This window comes from Leptinotarsa decemlineata, unplaced genomic scaffold (genome assembly GCF_025532065.1).
Source record: "Leptinotarsa decemlineata unplaced genomic scaffold, Ldec_3_MD MMD2_tig00026282_RagTag_RagTag, whole genome shotgun sequence".
Taxonomy (NCBI): domain Eukaryota; kingdom Metazoa; phylum Arthropoda; class Insecta; order Coleoptera; family Chrysomelidae; genus Leptinotarsa; species Leptinotarsa decemlineata.
This window is the reverse complement of record NW_027412668.1, coordinates 16627654-16643580: the sequence shown is the minus strand read 5'-3', so window position 1 is coordinate 16643580 and position 15927 is coordinate 16627654. Positions and strand designations below refer to the sequence as shown.

The 15927-nt window shown below is 32.0% G+C and overlaps 2 protein-coding genes across 2 annotated transcripts; one reads left to right on the top strand and one right to left on the bottom strand.

The window, feature by feature from the left end:
• Positions 1-1274: 1274 nt before the first annotated feature.
• On the bottom strand, positions 1275-7242 carry Faf2 (Fas-associated factor 2). The gene is made up of 5 exons (XM_023163463.2): positions 6705-7242; positions 6278-6649; positions 5016-5257; positions 1776-1949; positions 1275-1668 (listed from the first exon to the last, which is right to left on the bottom strand). Exons 1-5 carry the CDS (start codon positions 7078-7080, stop codon positions 1492-1494), a joined length of 1341 nt encoding a protein of 446 aa, XP_023019231.1. The 5' UTR covers positions 7081-7242; the 3' UTR covers positions 1275-1491.
• Positions 7243-11612: 4370 nt separating this feature from the next.
• On the top strand, positions 11613-13747 carry RpL37A (Ribosomal protein L37A). Its single transcript, XM_023163462.2, has 3 exons — positions 11613-11761; positions 11941-12069; positions 13573-13747. Exons 1-3 carry the CDS (start codon positions 11759-11761, stop codon positions 13717-13719), a joined length of 279 nt encoding a protein of 92 aa, XP_023019230.1. The 5' UTR covers positions 11613-11758; the 3' UTR covers positions 13720-13747.
• Positions 13748-15927: the final 2180 nt, after the last annotated feature.

Sequence of the window (15927 nt, the reverse complement as noted above, 5' to 3'; positions counted from 1 at the left end):
TTATTTATTTTTTACATATTTACATACGAAAATGGAAAAAATATTTACTACATTTAATCCAAAATTTTTCAAAGATAAATTGCATAAGTTAGAAGATTACAATATAAATGCTTTGCAAACTGATACAGATATAATAGATCATCTCTATATTTAGAGACGCAAATTTCTATATAATTCAAAAATAACATCACGTGAATTTCATTGGAATATTCATGAAGCAACAAATATAAAAATTATAGATGATTCGGAAAAATAATACAACACTTGGAATATATGTACAACCTTTTGAATCAGGTTTTCAGAATCAAGACTGAGGCGGTTTTTTTTGTACAAAGAATGGTGTTTTCATTTCATTTGAAGTATTGATGATCATTATACTTCATAATAATGCAAAACGGTCAATTTGCAGCATACTACTTTGATCAGTAAATACCTATTTGAAAATTATTGGTGTATAAATTATAAGATTACCATTTTACTGAGAAAATTTCAAGTAAAACCTCTAAAAATATCAATCAAATTACTCTATCGTACTCTGCGAATTAGAAAAATGTATTTCAGTTTTCTCACCAATTGGAAAATTAATATTTTTTAATTCCTAAAATTTTGAATTATATCACAGATATAATTATTTGAAATTTTTTAAAGAGGATGCTGTGGTTCAACTAGGATTGTGTAGATATCAATCCAGGATATAAGCAATATGGTATCGGTATAGGCACCAAAGCTTTGCTGGGTTTTCGTCGTGCCCGTCAAAGGATTCTTAACGAGCTAAATCTATAAACCACTTTAGAGCTAGTCACGTTAATAGAATGAAGATTCGACATTCAAAGTCTATCCATCCTGGCAATGACGTCACATACATCTACATAAAGCATTTTAATATGGACAAGTCCTCATTTTTTCTCCCAGTTACTGTTCAAATAAATGTGGAGAATATTTGTAAATATTGTTGATATGATGTCATTTTATTTTGTAAAGTTCTAAAGTTTGCCAAGAGAAAAAATTAATTTGTTCTTATACCTTAAAATAAATAATTTTAAATGTCAACAAGTGACACAATAGGTTATAGTTTGAAAAAATAAACTGTTTAATTTCAATGATAAAAAAGTGACTCAAATACCCTTCACGTTTCCAAATGAATTATGAGAACTGTACATAAGTTTACTCATATTTCAAAAGCCTACTCCAGAGGTTATACCCTGTCGAATTAATTTTCAATATTATACAAACTGCTGTACCAAAATGATATACACAAAAATAAAATGAATAAAAATCCTTGCTCACCGAATTTTTATTCGAGAAAGGAAATACCTCCAAGTGATCTTTTTTTTATTTTCAACACCGAATCAAAGAATGCCGAAATTTTTTTAGAAAAAAAAAAACAATGTGATATATTGTCTTAAACTAAACATATCAATATAAATTATGAAAAATTAAGACCATTCTACAATAACCTTAAATATATTTTCACATATTGATTCAATGTTATTATGCATCTAAATCATTGATAAATAAAACTTCTCTGTTCTTAAGTCCAGCTTGCTCTAGAGTTTCCATAAACTCTGCATTTTCAGGTTGACACTTCAGTACTCGTTTTGGAAAGTTTGTGGTTATTTCAAATGAATCGGGAGCTTTTGGATGGCAGAACACAAAAAAGAACACAGACTGAAAAAAATATACATATTAAAAAATAGAATAAAAAAAAAAGGAAACACTTGTGAAAAAATGATACTTTGAGATTACTGCCAAACAAAAATATTGTATGAAGTTACCTCCAGGGAATGTGTTTTGAGGAATCTTCTTTCCAATCTGCTACCACAAGGTAGTTTGAAAACAACGTGTACAGCATCAGGATGAGATGCCTCTGGTTCGTCAGGAACTTTGTAAACTGAATTAATTTTTTCTTGGGCAATAGTTTGCCTGCGTTCTTCTTCAGCTCTTGCTTCCTGGAAATATTTTTTATTTGAATTGGTTAATTATAGAATAGAGAAAATAAATTTTCACTAATTTCTCTACTATACCGGGTGTCAACGAATCTATTAGACAAGTCATAACTTCTAGACTATTAGGTGTATCAAAACGAGATTTGGTACAGATAAATGGTATGTGGAGAGGAGAGTTTTCACATATTTTTCACTTTCCGGTCACTTCCGGTTTCAGCGGAAATGGCTCCGGTTCTGAATTTTTAAATGGAACACCCTGTATATTCTAACATTTTTGGATTTCTGAGACAATTCTGGATCAGAAACTGACATTTCCGGAAGTTTTTCAGCCTACTTGATTTTTTCAGAGTCACTTTTAAAATTGCATCTAGGTGGCCATGATCGGACGTAAACTAACCTATGGACCTCAGGTGATATCAGAAAATTGCAATAGCGGAGTTTTAGTGACTAGTGTGTGACTAGTGTGTCTAACTATTATTTTTCAAATGGCGACCATTTTTTGACAAGCACTTTCCGAAAAAAGGATTTTTTGACAAATCTAACGATACCAATTTATTTGCGATTGGATTACAAATAAGAACATAAATTAAATATTACTGAGGAAAATACTCGATACAAATTCATTTACTTTTGTCAAGGGTGCCATGGATAGGAATGATGCATAATATTTTGCGGTTATTTCCATCAAGTCCACTTTGGAGAACAAAACGCTCACCTAGGTTATGACAGTGACATAAGCTTTATGAGCAGAAAGTAGAAGTTTCTCTTAATTTTCGTTAATTTTAGTTTAATTTTTCGTCGAAATAATGTATACTCAAAGTGAAAAAGTTCTTCTATTTTCCGACGAATCACGGTTTACAAATAATGGCATGTTTAATAAGCAGAATTGTCGGTACTGGGCCCAACAAAATCAACATGCAATGAGAGAGGGCAATTTTCAAGAAAGTTTTGGCGTCAATGTCTGGGCTGGTATCGTTGGAAACAGAATAATTGGTCCAATATCGTTTCAAGGTCAGTTAACAGGGGTTAGATACTTGGGTTTTCTTCAAAATGAAATCGAGGATCATCTTAATGATATGCCTTTAGAAGTTTTACGGCAAATTTACTTCCAGCAAGATGGAGCACCACCCCATAATAGCAGAGACGTACTTGATTTTTTAATAGAGCATTTTAATAATAGAGTTATTGCAACCAACGGTCCAGTAAGGTGGCCTGCCCGCTCACCGGATCTGACTGTGTTAGATTTCTTCATTTGGGGATATGTAAAAGAAAGGGTCTACTATGCAACAGCCCCAGCCACTCTCGAAATCTTAGAAGAAAGGATTCAACAGGCATTTAGAAGTATATCGCCTCAAATGTTACAAAACGTGTTGAGAGAAACAATTGAACGAGCTGAAATGTGTCTTGAACAAGGAGGGATGCACTTTGAAAATTTACTATAGTGGAATTTTCAAGAACTTAGGATATTGCAAAAAATCTAAGTGCATCGCTGAAATTATTAGTTAAATTTGTTAAATTTGTTGATCCAATCGCAAATAAATTAGTAACGTTAGATTCATCAAAAAATCCTTTTTTCGGAAATTGCTTGTCAAAAAATGGTCGCCATTTGAAAAATAATAGTTAGACACGAAAATGTTATTTTGTAAACTTGTCTCATTCATATTCAACACACTAGTCACTAAAACTCCGCTACTGCAATTTTCTGATATCACCTGAGGTCCATAGATTAGTTTACGTCCGATCATGGCCACCTAGATGCAATTTTAAAAGTGACTCTGAAAAAATCAAGTAGGCTGAAAAACTTCCGGAAATGTCAGTTTCTGATCCAGAATTGTCTCAGAAATCCAAAAATGTTACAATATACAGGGTGTTCCATTTAAAAATTCAGAACCGGAGCCATTTCCGCTGAAACCGCAAGTGACCGGAAAGTGAAAAATATGTGAAAACATTCCTCTCCACATACCATTCAACTATACCAAATCTCATTTCAATTCTCCTAATAGTCTAGAAATTATGACTTGTCTAATAGATTCGTTGACACCCGGTATATTTGATATGAATTTCCACAAAATAAATAGGTCATCAATGTCTCAAAAAACTTTCTATTATTTTTTTAAAATCCTCATGAATTGAATCCAATCACACATTAAAAGTGATATTTTAAGTGTATTGTTTCTCTCGCTTATTTCGTCTTTCCATCTAAAGAGCCACGACCTCTCAGGGATCATTTAAAATAATGCTAACTCTGCTTCAAATAATTTCAGCTTCGTTGAAAGTACCCAATAATTCGATTTATATCAAGAGGAATATTGAATTTCATCAGAACACAGTAATTGGTAAACAAATAAGATAGTTTTGGAAATTTTGAGAAACAGGGTGATAAAACAGAAAAGCAATTCACTTGGAAGCAATTCAAAACTTAATGCACATTATTTCAAATAATCCAGGCCCATTTTCTTATAACCTTAGAGAAAAAACGTGTGGATTTCAATCTAGCTGCCTAGAAGACCATGTAATTTCTCTATTTTTCCATGAATCTTAAACGAAGGTTAGATGTCACTATCCTAACGTTAAGTGGTGAAAACAAACTTCCATAAGAAATCCCAGAATCTGATAGAATTACTTATTTAATTACAGGTGACCAATTGCTGTGTTGAAAACTAGATCATTTTCATTTGAATAATAATTCCAAATATGTCTGTTTCTGTATATATATATATATATATATATATATATATATATATATATATATATATATATATATATATACAGTAGAATGGAATAACGGGGTCTCTCAGTCAAAAAATCAAAAACTCTGCTTCACTGTGCCAAGCTTTCGCTTCTAGTGGGAAGCTTCTTCAGGGCAGTAAAAATGAGTAAAAAACAATTAATTGAACATATAAATCGACGAAAAAAGTTAAACATTAATGGAGTTTTTTTGACTCTAGAAGAGGATGCCTAGAAGATGACAGTACTACCAACTGTCGAAAGCGCTCGCAGATATCCTTTTGTAGAATTTAATATTGAAATATATATATATATATATATATATATATCACAATCACAAACCTCTTCCAGTCTTCTTTGCTTGGCCTCTTCAGCCAATCTTTGCTCCTCTCTCCTTCTTTCTTTTTCTTGGTCAGCTCTGAGGCTCTCAAGGAATGCCTCATCCTGTTGTGATCTTAAAGACCTATTTAGACTAGCTTCAAACCTGTCAGCTCTGGCAGAAACTAAATTTATCTCATATTCATTTATGACAGAACTTAGCCTTTGAACTAACAACCCTGGATCTGAAAATCCTTCTAATCTACCTGAAAAATGTATTTATTATCAATGAATGAGAAAATTCTTATTTTATCATTCAAATTTTACTCCAGCTATAGATAATAATAACTAAGCATATGAATATTACTGGAGTTTTTTCCCAACACCAAATCGTTATTTTTACACCTCGACACATGTTTCGATCACCAAGTGATCATCTTCAAGAGGAAGATAAAACAGTCGAGGTGTAAAAATAACGATTTGGTGTTGGGAAAAAACTCCAGTAATATTCATTACTACACCAAAGGTTCCAAACAGTATATCACAAGAGCTAAGCTTATAACTATATTATCTCAAACTGACAAAATTTCAGTAATAAAACAGTAGCACTTATATAACAAACTATATGATTGAAACACCAAAGATTACAGGTATTAATTCCATTTCCAAATCTCATGATTTGTGACAGTGATAATCATAGTAACAACAATAATATAGTACTACAAACAAAGCATTATTACGTATTTGGACACTAAATACTTTGAAATCAATTGATTGTAGCAGCCAATAACAGGGGATAGCATCATTCAATAATTTGAACAATATGACCAGACTGCAAGTTTTCTGTATATCTTCATTGCATTCAATTTTAGCTAGTTCAGTATATGATCTTATGAGTACATACTTCAAAAACTCATAATGAATGCTTTGTAAGTTGGTTATGTGCATTTGAAAAAATTCCAAACCATTAGGAGTATATTTTAGATGTAGAAATATTAAAGTGATGAATAAAGATGTCAAATTAAAAACAGAAAATTTACTAGTTTGCCTATAAAACAAAACTCAACATTTGCAATATTTCACTTATAACTTACTGATTAGAACCACTAGAAAAAGTATCTTTAAGACATTTTATTTCAAGACTGAAATATATCGGAATTACTACTAGGCTTATTATCAAAATCTATGCACAACTGTTGAATAGTCACTACTAATTCTGTATACTGATTTTGAGACTATTAATTTTCACTTGATTTTGGTAATTTTTATTTATCAAATCTCATTACCTACAATCGTCATTCGATTTTCCTTCAAAACTAATACTGCCAGAAATGGGTAATGATTGGATTTTGTAGCATGCACAGTCCTCCTTCCTTCTTCAGAATTTATTGAGCAGCCCCAGAAGAGAAAAGTTTGGTTAATAAACCGCACTACGTCAGGATTTGATAATGTTTCACGGCAGAATGTGTCTGTGTCTATGGCATCAGCATTATGTAGATATACTAAAAGAAATCTGAGTTCTCGTTTGGCATCATTTAAAACCTGTGAAAATGTGCCTTGGTAAAATACTGGATGATCGCGAGAATATTTTTCTTCATAAGACCTAATGAAATCCATAACTTCTTGAGTAGGATCCGTTCTAGGTCGAAATTCCAAACCTGAAATTTTTTACAAACCAATAACTTCACTGAATAAAATTCTTCATAAACATACCAAGTAGTCTTCGCCCTATTTGCAAGAAAGTTATAAGAGTACTATAGCACATGTTCCACATGAAACTGAAAACACTTTTTATTGCCCCTGAGACACCACTGCCTGAACCATCCGTTGGTGGTGCATAATAGAAGTGTTGCCCAAGATGATCGCTTACAACAGCAGGAGGTCGAGATTCTGAAGCATACACTGAAGGACGCCCCTCTCGAATATTCAATTGCTCTTGCACAGCTACCTCCAGATTCCACTGGTGTCTTTGAAGAACATCTCTACATATTGTCATATCTTCTATACCAGTCAAGTCTTGAAACTGTAAAACTTTTTCCGTTTGTTCTGTTGTAAGCCCCAAACCCCCATTATCACCAAGGAAGTCCATTTTGAGTTTTTTGTTTAGCAATTACACGTTTTCAATAGAAAGTAAAGTATATGGACAGAAACTAAGACCTATGTTTACTTTTTCATCACCAAAACAGTGACCAGCGAATGTAACTACCAAAACCGAACGTCACATTCATTCACATTTCACTTTTGTGTCTTATGTGATTCAGTGACATCATAATATAGACTGGCAATTAAAAAGAGAACATTGAATACAGAAACTAAATGAAGATGAAAGAATTTACGGCTTGCATTCAGGTTACTTGCACTTAACAGATAAAACGTCACGATGTTTTACGTGTTGCATATAGAATTTGTGAAAATTTTGGAATTTGATTTTTGTCAGTTGATGCAGTTGCGTAGTAGCTAAGAATTGTGTGATCCGCAGGAAGAATATAAGCAAGAGTGACGTCAAGGTAAGTTCATATTATCATGTCTACGATGTGATATGTAATTTTTAACCAGGATTACTATATAGGGGGGTTGCGAATATCATCAATTTCGATTGACATTTGTGGCAGCACGGCGGCCAGTGCCGTGTGATTGGTTGAATTCATTGTTCAATGATACTGAATTACTGAATCGTGAAAAATAAACAATAAGTAATAAATATGGAAGTTTTTGATATTATTCATACAAAACAAGATTATTCAGTTGTCGAAGTATCATAGAAAGATGATTGTGCTTATCGAGTTTCCAGGTTACTGTTAAAAATGCGATTGTGCCAGAATCAAGCATATCTTCGCCAGAGAGGATATGACACTGCCCGTATCATCAAATAATAATGTCGAATTGAATAGCAATATGTCTTGGCACTAGGTATTCCATTACTGGAAAAGCAAAAGCAGCTTCTCAGATTTTATACGTTGTGAAGCTCAAATTATACCTTTGCTTTAATATATGGAAAACGGCCATTCGTTTTATCGGATATCCAAACTACACAATTTTTTTATAGAAACTTCCACATGAAGTCTCCTGCTGATAATAGCGACAAGAGAGTCTATCTTACCATTTCTAATTTGTTTACTACCTTTCATATGTATCGTTTTGAAAGCTCAGATTTTCAGAAAATGAATACATAATATAATAAAATGAGATGATAATTTTCGATGTACCTAATTGAAATTTTATATTAATACTGCTTAGCATTCCTTTGACATATTTATTTCGATTCCATTACAAATATTTAGAGTGCAACTGGGGTATCCAATTATCGGAATTATAGCAAAAATTCCTCCGCTGCTGTCTCAACGTATCATTACAGGAATATCTTCGAAAACTCAAAAAGAGGCTCCAAAATGTTTGATAATTCTTCAAACATGTATTTACATAGCGCTTATGTCCTGGCATTATTAAAACATTACAAACTAATAGTACACCCAAAACTATGAAGAGAATAAACGGACTGTGAAGCACTTTTATTATAGATAAAAATGCAAATGCGCCACTGGAATCAATGAAGTCGCCCCGGAGCGCCAATTAATTTTTGTTGTTTCATAATTTCATCATTTGTATTACTTTCTTCGTTATTAATTATAATTCCAGGTTAGAAATGAAAAGATAAAAATGTTAACCAAAAAAACTTCAGTAAAATTCATAAACCATCCATAAACTAAACTCACACAGTAATTTTATATTCTAAAATTCATTCTCAGTATCAGTAACTTCAAAATTGCTGTCACCATGTCACTGATGCCAATCTTGTTTCCATCCACTCCTCTCTGTTTTAGGTATCCCCCATCTGAAACCGAATCTATTTGGCAATCCCCCTATAGGTATAATATTGCTGAGATGATGCATTATCAATAATGATAGAAAAATCACTACAAACATCTATATTGCATATAATAATAAAAAATTCGAATTATGGCAATTATAAATGAGATTTTATTGTTTCAAATGTTAATTCCTCAATTTATTCACTTTTTTTAAATTTAATTGATTCATGTATTTGTTGTACACATTACAAACGATTGTTCATATTTGTTCCATTTTAGATGACAGTTTATTTCAAATGTTACATGAATTGTAATTTGAATAAAAGAGACTAATGAAATAACTTGAGAATTATATTGGTTCCAAAGAATTTCAGAGTATTGCGAAATGAACAGTAATGCAGTAACAAACAAATCGAGGAAATTAAACAAACGTTTCAATTACTCATACAGATTTAACATTTGAAGGAAATTTCAGTTGTTTATTTGACTGTTGGATTATGATGAAACTTCATATTCACTTTTAGAGAGTAATGTTGAAAATATTATTTGCAATAAGTATATTCATTGATTGAAAGTCATAGTTTTCTCTTGAAACATTATCGGTAATTATTAATACAGAATCTTTCGTCTGTCTAGAAATAAAGTAAATGTCATCACCCGAAGACGATTGTACATACTAACAATCGAAACGTCGTGAACTAACGTGGCTTGGAATCTCTTAACTTTTTTATTTTTATTTTCATTTATATTTCTTTATTTTTTGTACAATCGTTCTATTTTTACTTGTATTTTATTTCACTATTATTTCATTGTTATTTTCAGCTATTCATTTTTAATTTTTCTTTTTTTTTTAGTTGTTTCAGGGATCTCAAAACATTTTATATATTAGACAAGGAAAGTCCGAACTAGTGAAATTCAAACTAAATGAAATTTCAAACATGAATATTTTCCTGAGAATTATAGAGATTATTCCATTTCAATATTATTGAAAATGTTGAATATCTTCTACATTCATGCATTCGATTCAAAATTTAGATGTAACTTTTGTGTGAAACATTCTTATAGAAGTATTATTCCACTTCATCAATCTTTTCGAGAAGCTAATTTCTTAGGATTTTTTGAAATTTTTGAATTTTTTGATGAATTATGAAGTTTGTTATTTGAAAGATACATTTGAAACGATTGTTGATAATTTAATTTCGGCGCTGGTGTCGAGCGGATTCATCAAGAACCCAAAGCCTCACATATGGTAACATGCTTGATTAGGTTTTTCTGGTGTGGTTCTGGTTCTACAAAATACAGGTTCCAAGACGTAACGATCATGTGGTCTGGTTATTGAGGATATTACTTTCGAATTGGTGAATCCTCTGTTCTGGTTTCGATTGCGAAATTATCTGAAACTGTCATGAACCATCCCGAATCGTTCTTGCATCGTTGTTGCTCTTGAGGTTAAACTGATGAGAATTGTTCTCGTTGCAATGACTGCAAATCCATAGCCCTCAATGATATGGTCATACCATCGAGTTATATGTGAAAATTAGAATAAATAACGGCTATTTATCAAGGAGTTGATGGAATAATCAGAATAGTAGACGTAAGAACCTCTTTCGGAATATAGGCATCCAGTCATGGAAATTTGCAGATTGGAGCTAGATGAAAAGTAATTCCTTCAGCGTGGGAGAATGTCATATTGATTAATTCATCTCTTTATAAATTTTGTCTTCAATTTCTTGACTCTGTAGAGAAAAAAATATTCGCTTGGCTACTGGAAATTTGGGCAATCATGACACTACACTACAGCACAGTATACTATATATACTATATACAGAAATACTGTGACTACAGTATCAATTCATTCAGAACAATGCACTAACACTGTCAAAATTCATGTCATGTCACCTGTCATTGAACCCTGAATCTACTCCGCAGTTTCCAATTTCTACTCCACTTTTTGTCTCTAATCTACTACACTATAGGTTTGTTTTGGTTTTGTATTTCGAACTGTTATTGAACCGTCCCGTATCGACGCCGAATCAATGCACAGAACATTACAGTCACAGAACAGTTCTGGAACGGACCCAACAAGTAAAAACCAAAACATATAAAAAAATTATTCTGACAAGTGTATAAACCTCAGGTATAAACAAAGATTGGAGCTTAGGTACCTCTACTCTGGTATAACGATCATTGGACTTTTGAGTTAAGTTTAAAGACAAGAGTGAAAAAGTTAAGCAAATATATAATCGAAGTGTGATGATGTTTTTGAAAAAATGAGAGTACCAGGAATTAACTGAGACGTTATTTCCATTGATCCAAAATTGAATTGGAAATCTATTGTCCTCTCTTTGTAATCTTATACTGATGAGTTTGACAAAAACACGCCAAGAATAAATTTTTGAAATTGTAAAAGATGTGATAATAATAATGATTATCATTATTATTGCTACATACATTTCACGACTATCTGTTATGGAATAAGAATAATGTTTATATATAATTTTGTCTTATTTACAGGTCGCAATGAATTCTTCGAGTTTCTTTGTTTTACCGGAGACGAACAGTTTTGTAGATAAAATACCAAATGAAACACCAACTAAACCAACTAAAATACGGATAAAAATGAGATTGAGAAAATGTTACAACCAAAATCCACAACGCAAATGAAAAATTTTATTAGTACGTAAAGCAAATTCGAAGTTCTAAACGGTCCCTACTCAAATGTACGAACTAATAATTAACGTTGTGGAATAGTTCCGAATCGGTTTGGAGAAAACCATTACACTTTGTGATCGATACTAGAACGATTCTCACATTTTAATAACTGCGCATGATCAAACTGATCAGAATTGTGAACCAAAACAAACCTTTATTATAATTCCTCAAGAAGCCGCGGCAACAGTGCAACACTTCTGTATAATTTCCTTTTTCATAGCGGGTCTTGTTAAACGGATCTCAAAAATGGTATGTTGAAAATAACTTGAAATATTTAAGTAATCATTAATTTTTTATCTGTATATGCATTAGTATTTTGGTAAGCTTTTAGGAAAATGCATTATACTTTGGAAATTTTTTTGTAATTAGGAATAATAAAAATTTTATTTTTGAGGTTAGGTGACTTATTTACTAATTGTCCTTTTCAGGCTAAACGCACCAAAAAAGTAGGAATTACTGGTAAATATGGAACCAGATATGGTGCCTCACTTCGTAAGATGGTGAAGAAGATGGAAATCACTCAACACAGTAAATATTCCTGCAGTTTTTGTGGAAAGGTATGTTAGAATTTTAATATCAATTAGGAAAACATTAAGGAGATGTATACTGTAGTTTCTAATATGAATTATGATTTTAGGAAAAACAAATATTGATAATGAGTATGTTTTTATTGTATAAAGATGAATTCCTTTTGACAGATTTGAGCATAATGTTTTGAATAAAAAAATGACATTAATTCATAAAGTGAATAAGGAACATTATAATATATTGAAGAAGACATGACATTATGAAACTACAAAAATTAATTGGTGCTTAATTCCAGTGGCGCATTTGCTTTTTCAGCTGCAGGAAAACCTGCAGCACAACATCATGTGAAGATCTTGATCTGCCAACTTCCTCTCTTTCTTTAAACAAAATGTAGGGTGACTCCAGAGGCCCCAACAAATTCAAGACATCGCCAAAACACTTAGTGACACGACTATTGTCAAACCTAAACCAGTCCGTTTCGTCTTTGACCAATGCGTAATAATGACCAGATTGGACGCTAGAACCACAGTGAACAATGACTGCATGAAGATTATAATAGTTGTCTGCTAGATTGAAGTGTTCATCTATTTGAAACGTTCGTAAGAGTTTGGTACTTCTGTCAGCGGTTGAGTCATGTTTGAAGATCATCAATGTTATTATTAGACTGACTGGTGCATCATCTATACCTGTTTTCTTATAATAATTAGTTAGTTTGGCAATACAGTTGATCATCAGCCGTTAAAAGTTCCATTTTCAGATGATTTAACATTAAGCTTTGCATGGACTAATTATCAATCTTACTCAAAAGGAAGATCACAATATTGACACAAGTTATGTATAGTGTGCTTTTGCATCTCAGGTTCAATTATACTTACTTTCTGTAAACCTGTTGTACATTTTCAAAAGCGGATTTACAAATTTTCATGTGAAATGAGTTACAATAAAATGACAAAAATTTTCAAATATAAACTAATCTTCATTAGTGTTGGTCATGTAAACCATTTCATTTCTGCCATGAACTATAGTTTTTAATTCAATGAGTTTATTATATGTTACAATTTGCATTTTTTGTTGAAGTTCACGGAGTAGAAATCTCGAAAAAAAAACACGTTATAGCAAAAAATGCCCCTTCCATTGTTACTAATATTTCTGGTTTCTTTTTCGAGTGTCACCTTTGTTAATAAATGATTTTATTAAAAAACTTGGAGGTATAAGTTGGTCTTTGACTGAAATGTCTGCTTTCGACAACTACATCATAATTTATTTAGCAATGGAAAAATCTTCAATTGTATTTACTATGTGCTCCTACATGATTCTTTGTCTCCTAGAGCACATTCTTGAGGGCAGAAGACATACGTTGTGGTTTCATAACATAGTTATGTATTGTTTTTTTCTTTTTAGTTTATGTAGGGCATAGGAAGTTTGAGTAGGAAAATTAATATACACAAATTTTTTGTAGAGGTATTTACATTCTCACATATATAGGTATCATAACTTCTGCATTTATATATTGTTAATTTTTTTCATTACAGGATGCCATGAAGAGGAGTTGTGTTGGCATTTGGTCTTGCAAACGTTGCAAGCGAGTTGTAGCTGGAGGAGCCTGGGTATATTCCACAACAGCTGCTGCTTCAGTCAGGTCTGCTGTGAAACGACTTAGGGAAAATAAAGAACAGTAATTTAACTAATAAAAAATTTGAAAATTAACTCTGGTGATTTCCTTTGTTTTGGCGTTATAAATGGATATATTATGGTATAGAAAAAAAAGTAATAGAATTTTTTTGTTCAAGTACGACTCTGAATTCCTTATGAAATTGAAAAAGTAGTTCAGTTATTCGGAGATTCCTTTAGAAATTAGAAATTACTTCTCTGTAATGCGAAGATTCATACATTGTTGAATCCAATGTCGTATCTCAAATTATCCGATTTGGATCACTGAATAAGTAATACATTTTGTCCAGTTAATTATTGAGGTAAGTTATTGAATCATAAAATGTGAAGATGAATTTGTTAACTCCATTGGAATAGGGTTTGAATAAAACTAAGCAGCTAGCTGGAACTAGCGACCTGAACAATTCTGTAAATGGCGAAGGTTGTGAACCCAAATGTTAACAGATGAGGAGCATCCACGCAAAAGTAAACGAATCCATTTGAAATATATCTGCATAAAACGATATTTTTTGATGTACTTAGCCACAATTTTCAAAAAATTTGAATTTTCATTTTTGTTAATTTTTTTTTTTAAATAGAAAATATGCTACAATATTGAATTATTTTTGCTAAAATTGAGGAGTTTTTTGATATAGTGATATGGGTTTGTTTACTTTTACTTGAAATGTGAGGATTTGTACCGTTTTGCTTGACCAGCCTGTTGGAATTGTTCTCTTTTGACCGATATATAATAAAAGTCGTTTTAAGCAAAAAAATATTTATTAAATCACCCAAGAAAAACATTACAAATAAATGAAAACTTGTATTCCTTTCAACCTCTTTCCTGTTCTACATCTTCAACGATATCTTCTATCATCTGTGTATCATTTCCAATTATATTGCCATCAACTCAAAGTAACAAAAGACAATAGAGATGCCTTTTCCATCCTTACATTGAAGGCAGCATACTTTGTTTACGGAAAGTAAGTTGGACCATAAAACAGTGGCGGTCGGTTTAGTTGATAATCGGAGGGATAGTATATATTTATAAAATGGGGCCAGTTTTACTACCACCTACTAGATTTTCATTTATGTATGGCTTTATAATAAAACGCGTGGTTTACTGGGTTAAAAAATTCATAACAATGATGAATGTTAATTTTAAAAGTAATGGACTTTGCTTCGTAAAATCAAATGAAGAAATTTGTGATTTATTCTCAGATTTGATAAACAAGCGGTACGGTTTGTGAGGTCCGATATAAATAATTTTCGATTAGAAATCATGAATATTTATAATTACGATTGAGGTTTCATATTATTATGTGATTTCATTCAAAATTGGTATCTAGGGGTCTTTGTGGACAGACATTATGTTTTTTTTCAATAATTTATGCTGACGAATATGGACAACCTAAGTGTGACCTGTGACGAGCCAGCACCTTCGTATTTTCTGCAAGGATTTGTTGCATTTTGAGAGAAATTCTGCTGAAATTGACGCAGAATATAAAATGGTTTTCTTAATGATTGGCAACTGCTCGAGTTATAAGTTCTCTCTCTCTCTCTCTCTCTTCTTTATTGGCCGATGCTTCCTGTTCAGGCGCAATTGGGGCCAGCTCAATACGGGGGGTTGTCCTTGTCTGGGTTAGCACTCAGTAACAACCCTTATATTTTAATTCTGAATCATGCTGTCGTCTTCTTAGAGTTTGTTCGTCTACTTCTTCTCGTGCTATGAGAATGTTAGGGATTGACAAAGAAACACAAACAAAATGTTCTGGGATATATGAAGGAATTTAAGTATAGGAATTTAGTTTATTAAAGGTTTATAGTTTGATTTTATTGTAATCCAAAAATTGGATAAGAATCTTTATGATTTGTATATTCAGATTACGGAAAACTTGAAATATGTTAAAGGGGGAATTAATACCATGTTTAATAAGTTCAAAATAAATATCTCTGTTAGGGATAACATTGATAGGGCATTCCAGGAAAATATGGTTTACGTTTTCTACTAGACCGCATTCACAGTATGGGTGATCAACTATTCCTAACTTGTACTGATGTTCTTTAGTATGACAATGACCGGTTTTCATCCGTATTATGGTGGTGATGTGTCTCCTATCTATGTACGGTAGGGAGAATATTGCTATTTTACTGGGGTATTTTTCATGTACTTTGTTATAGGATTTACCTGTTTTTATAATGTCATTTTCCCATAGCGACTTAAATTTTTTTATGAT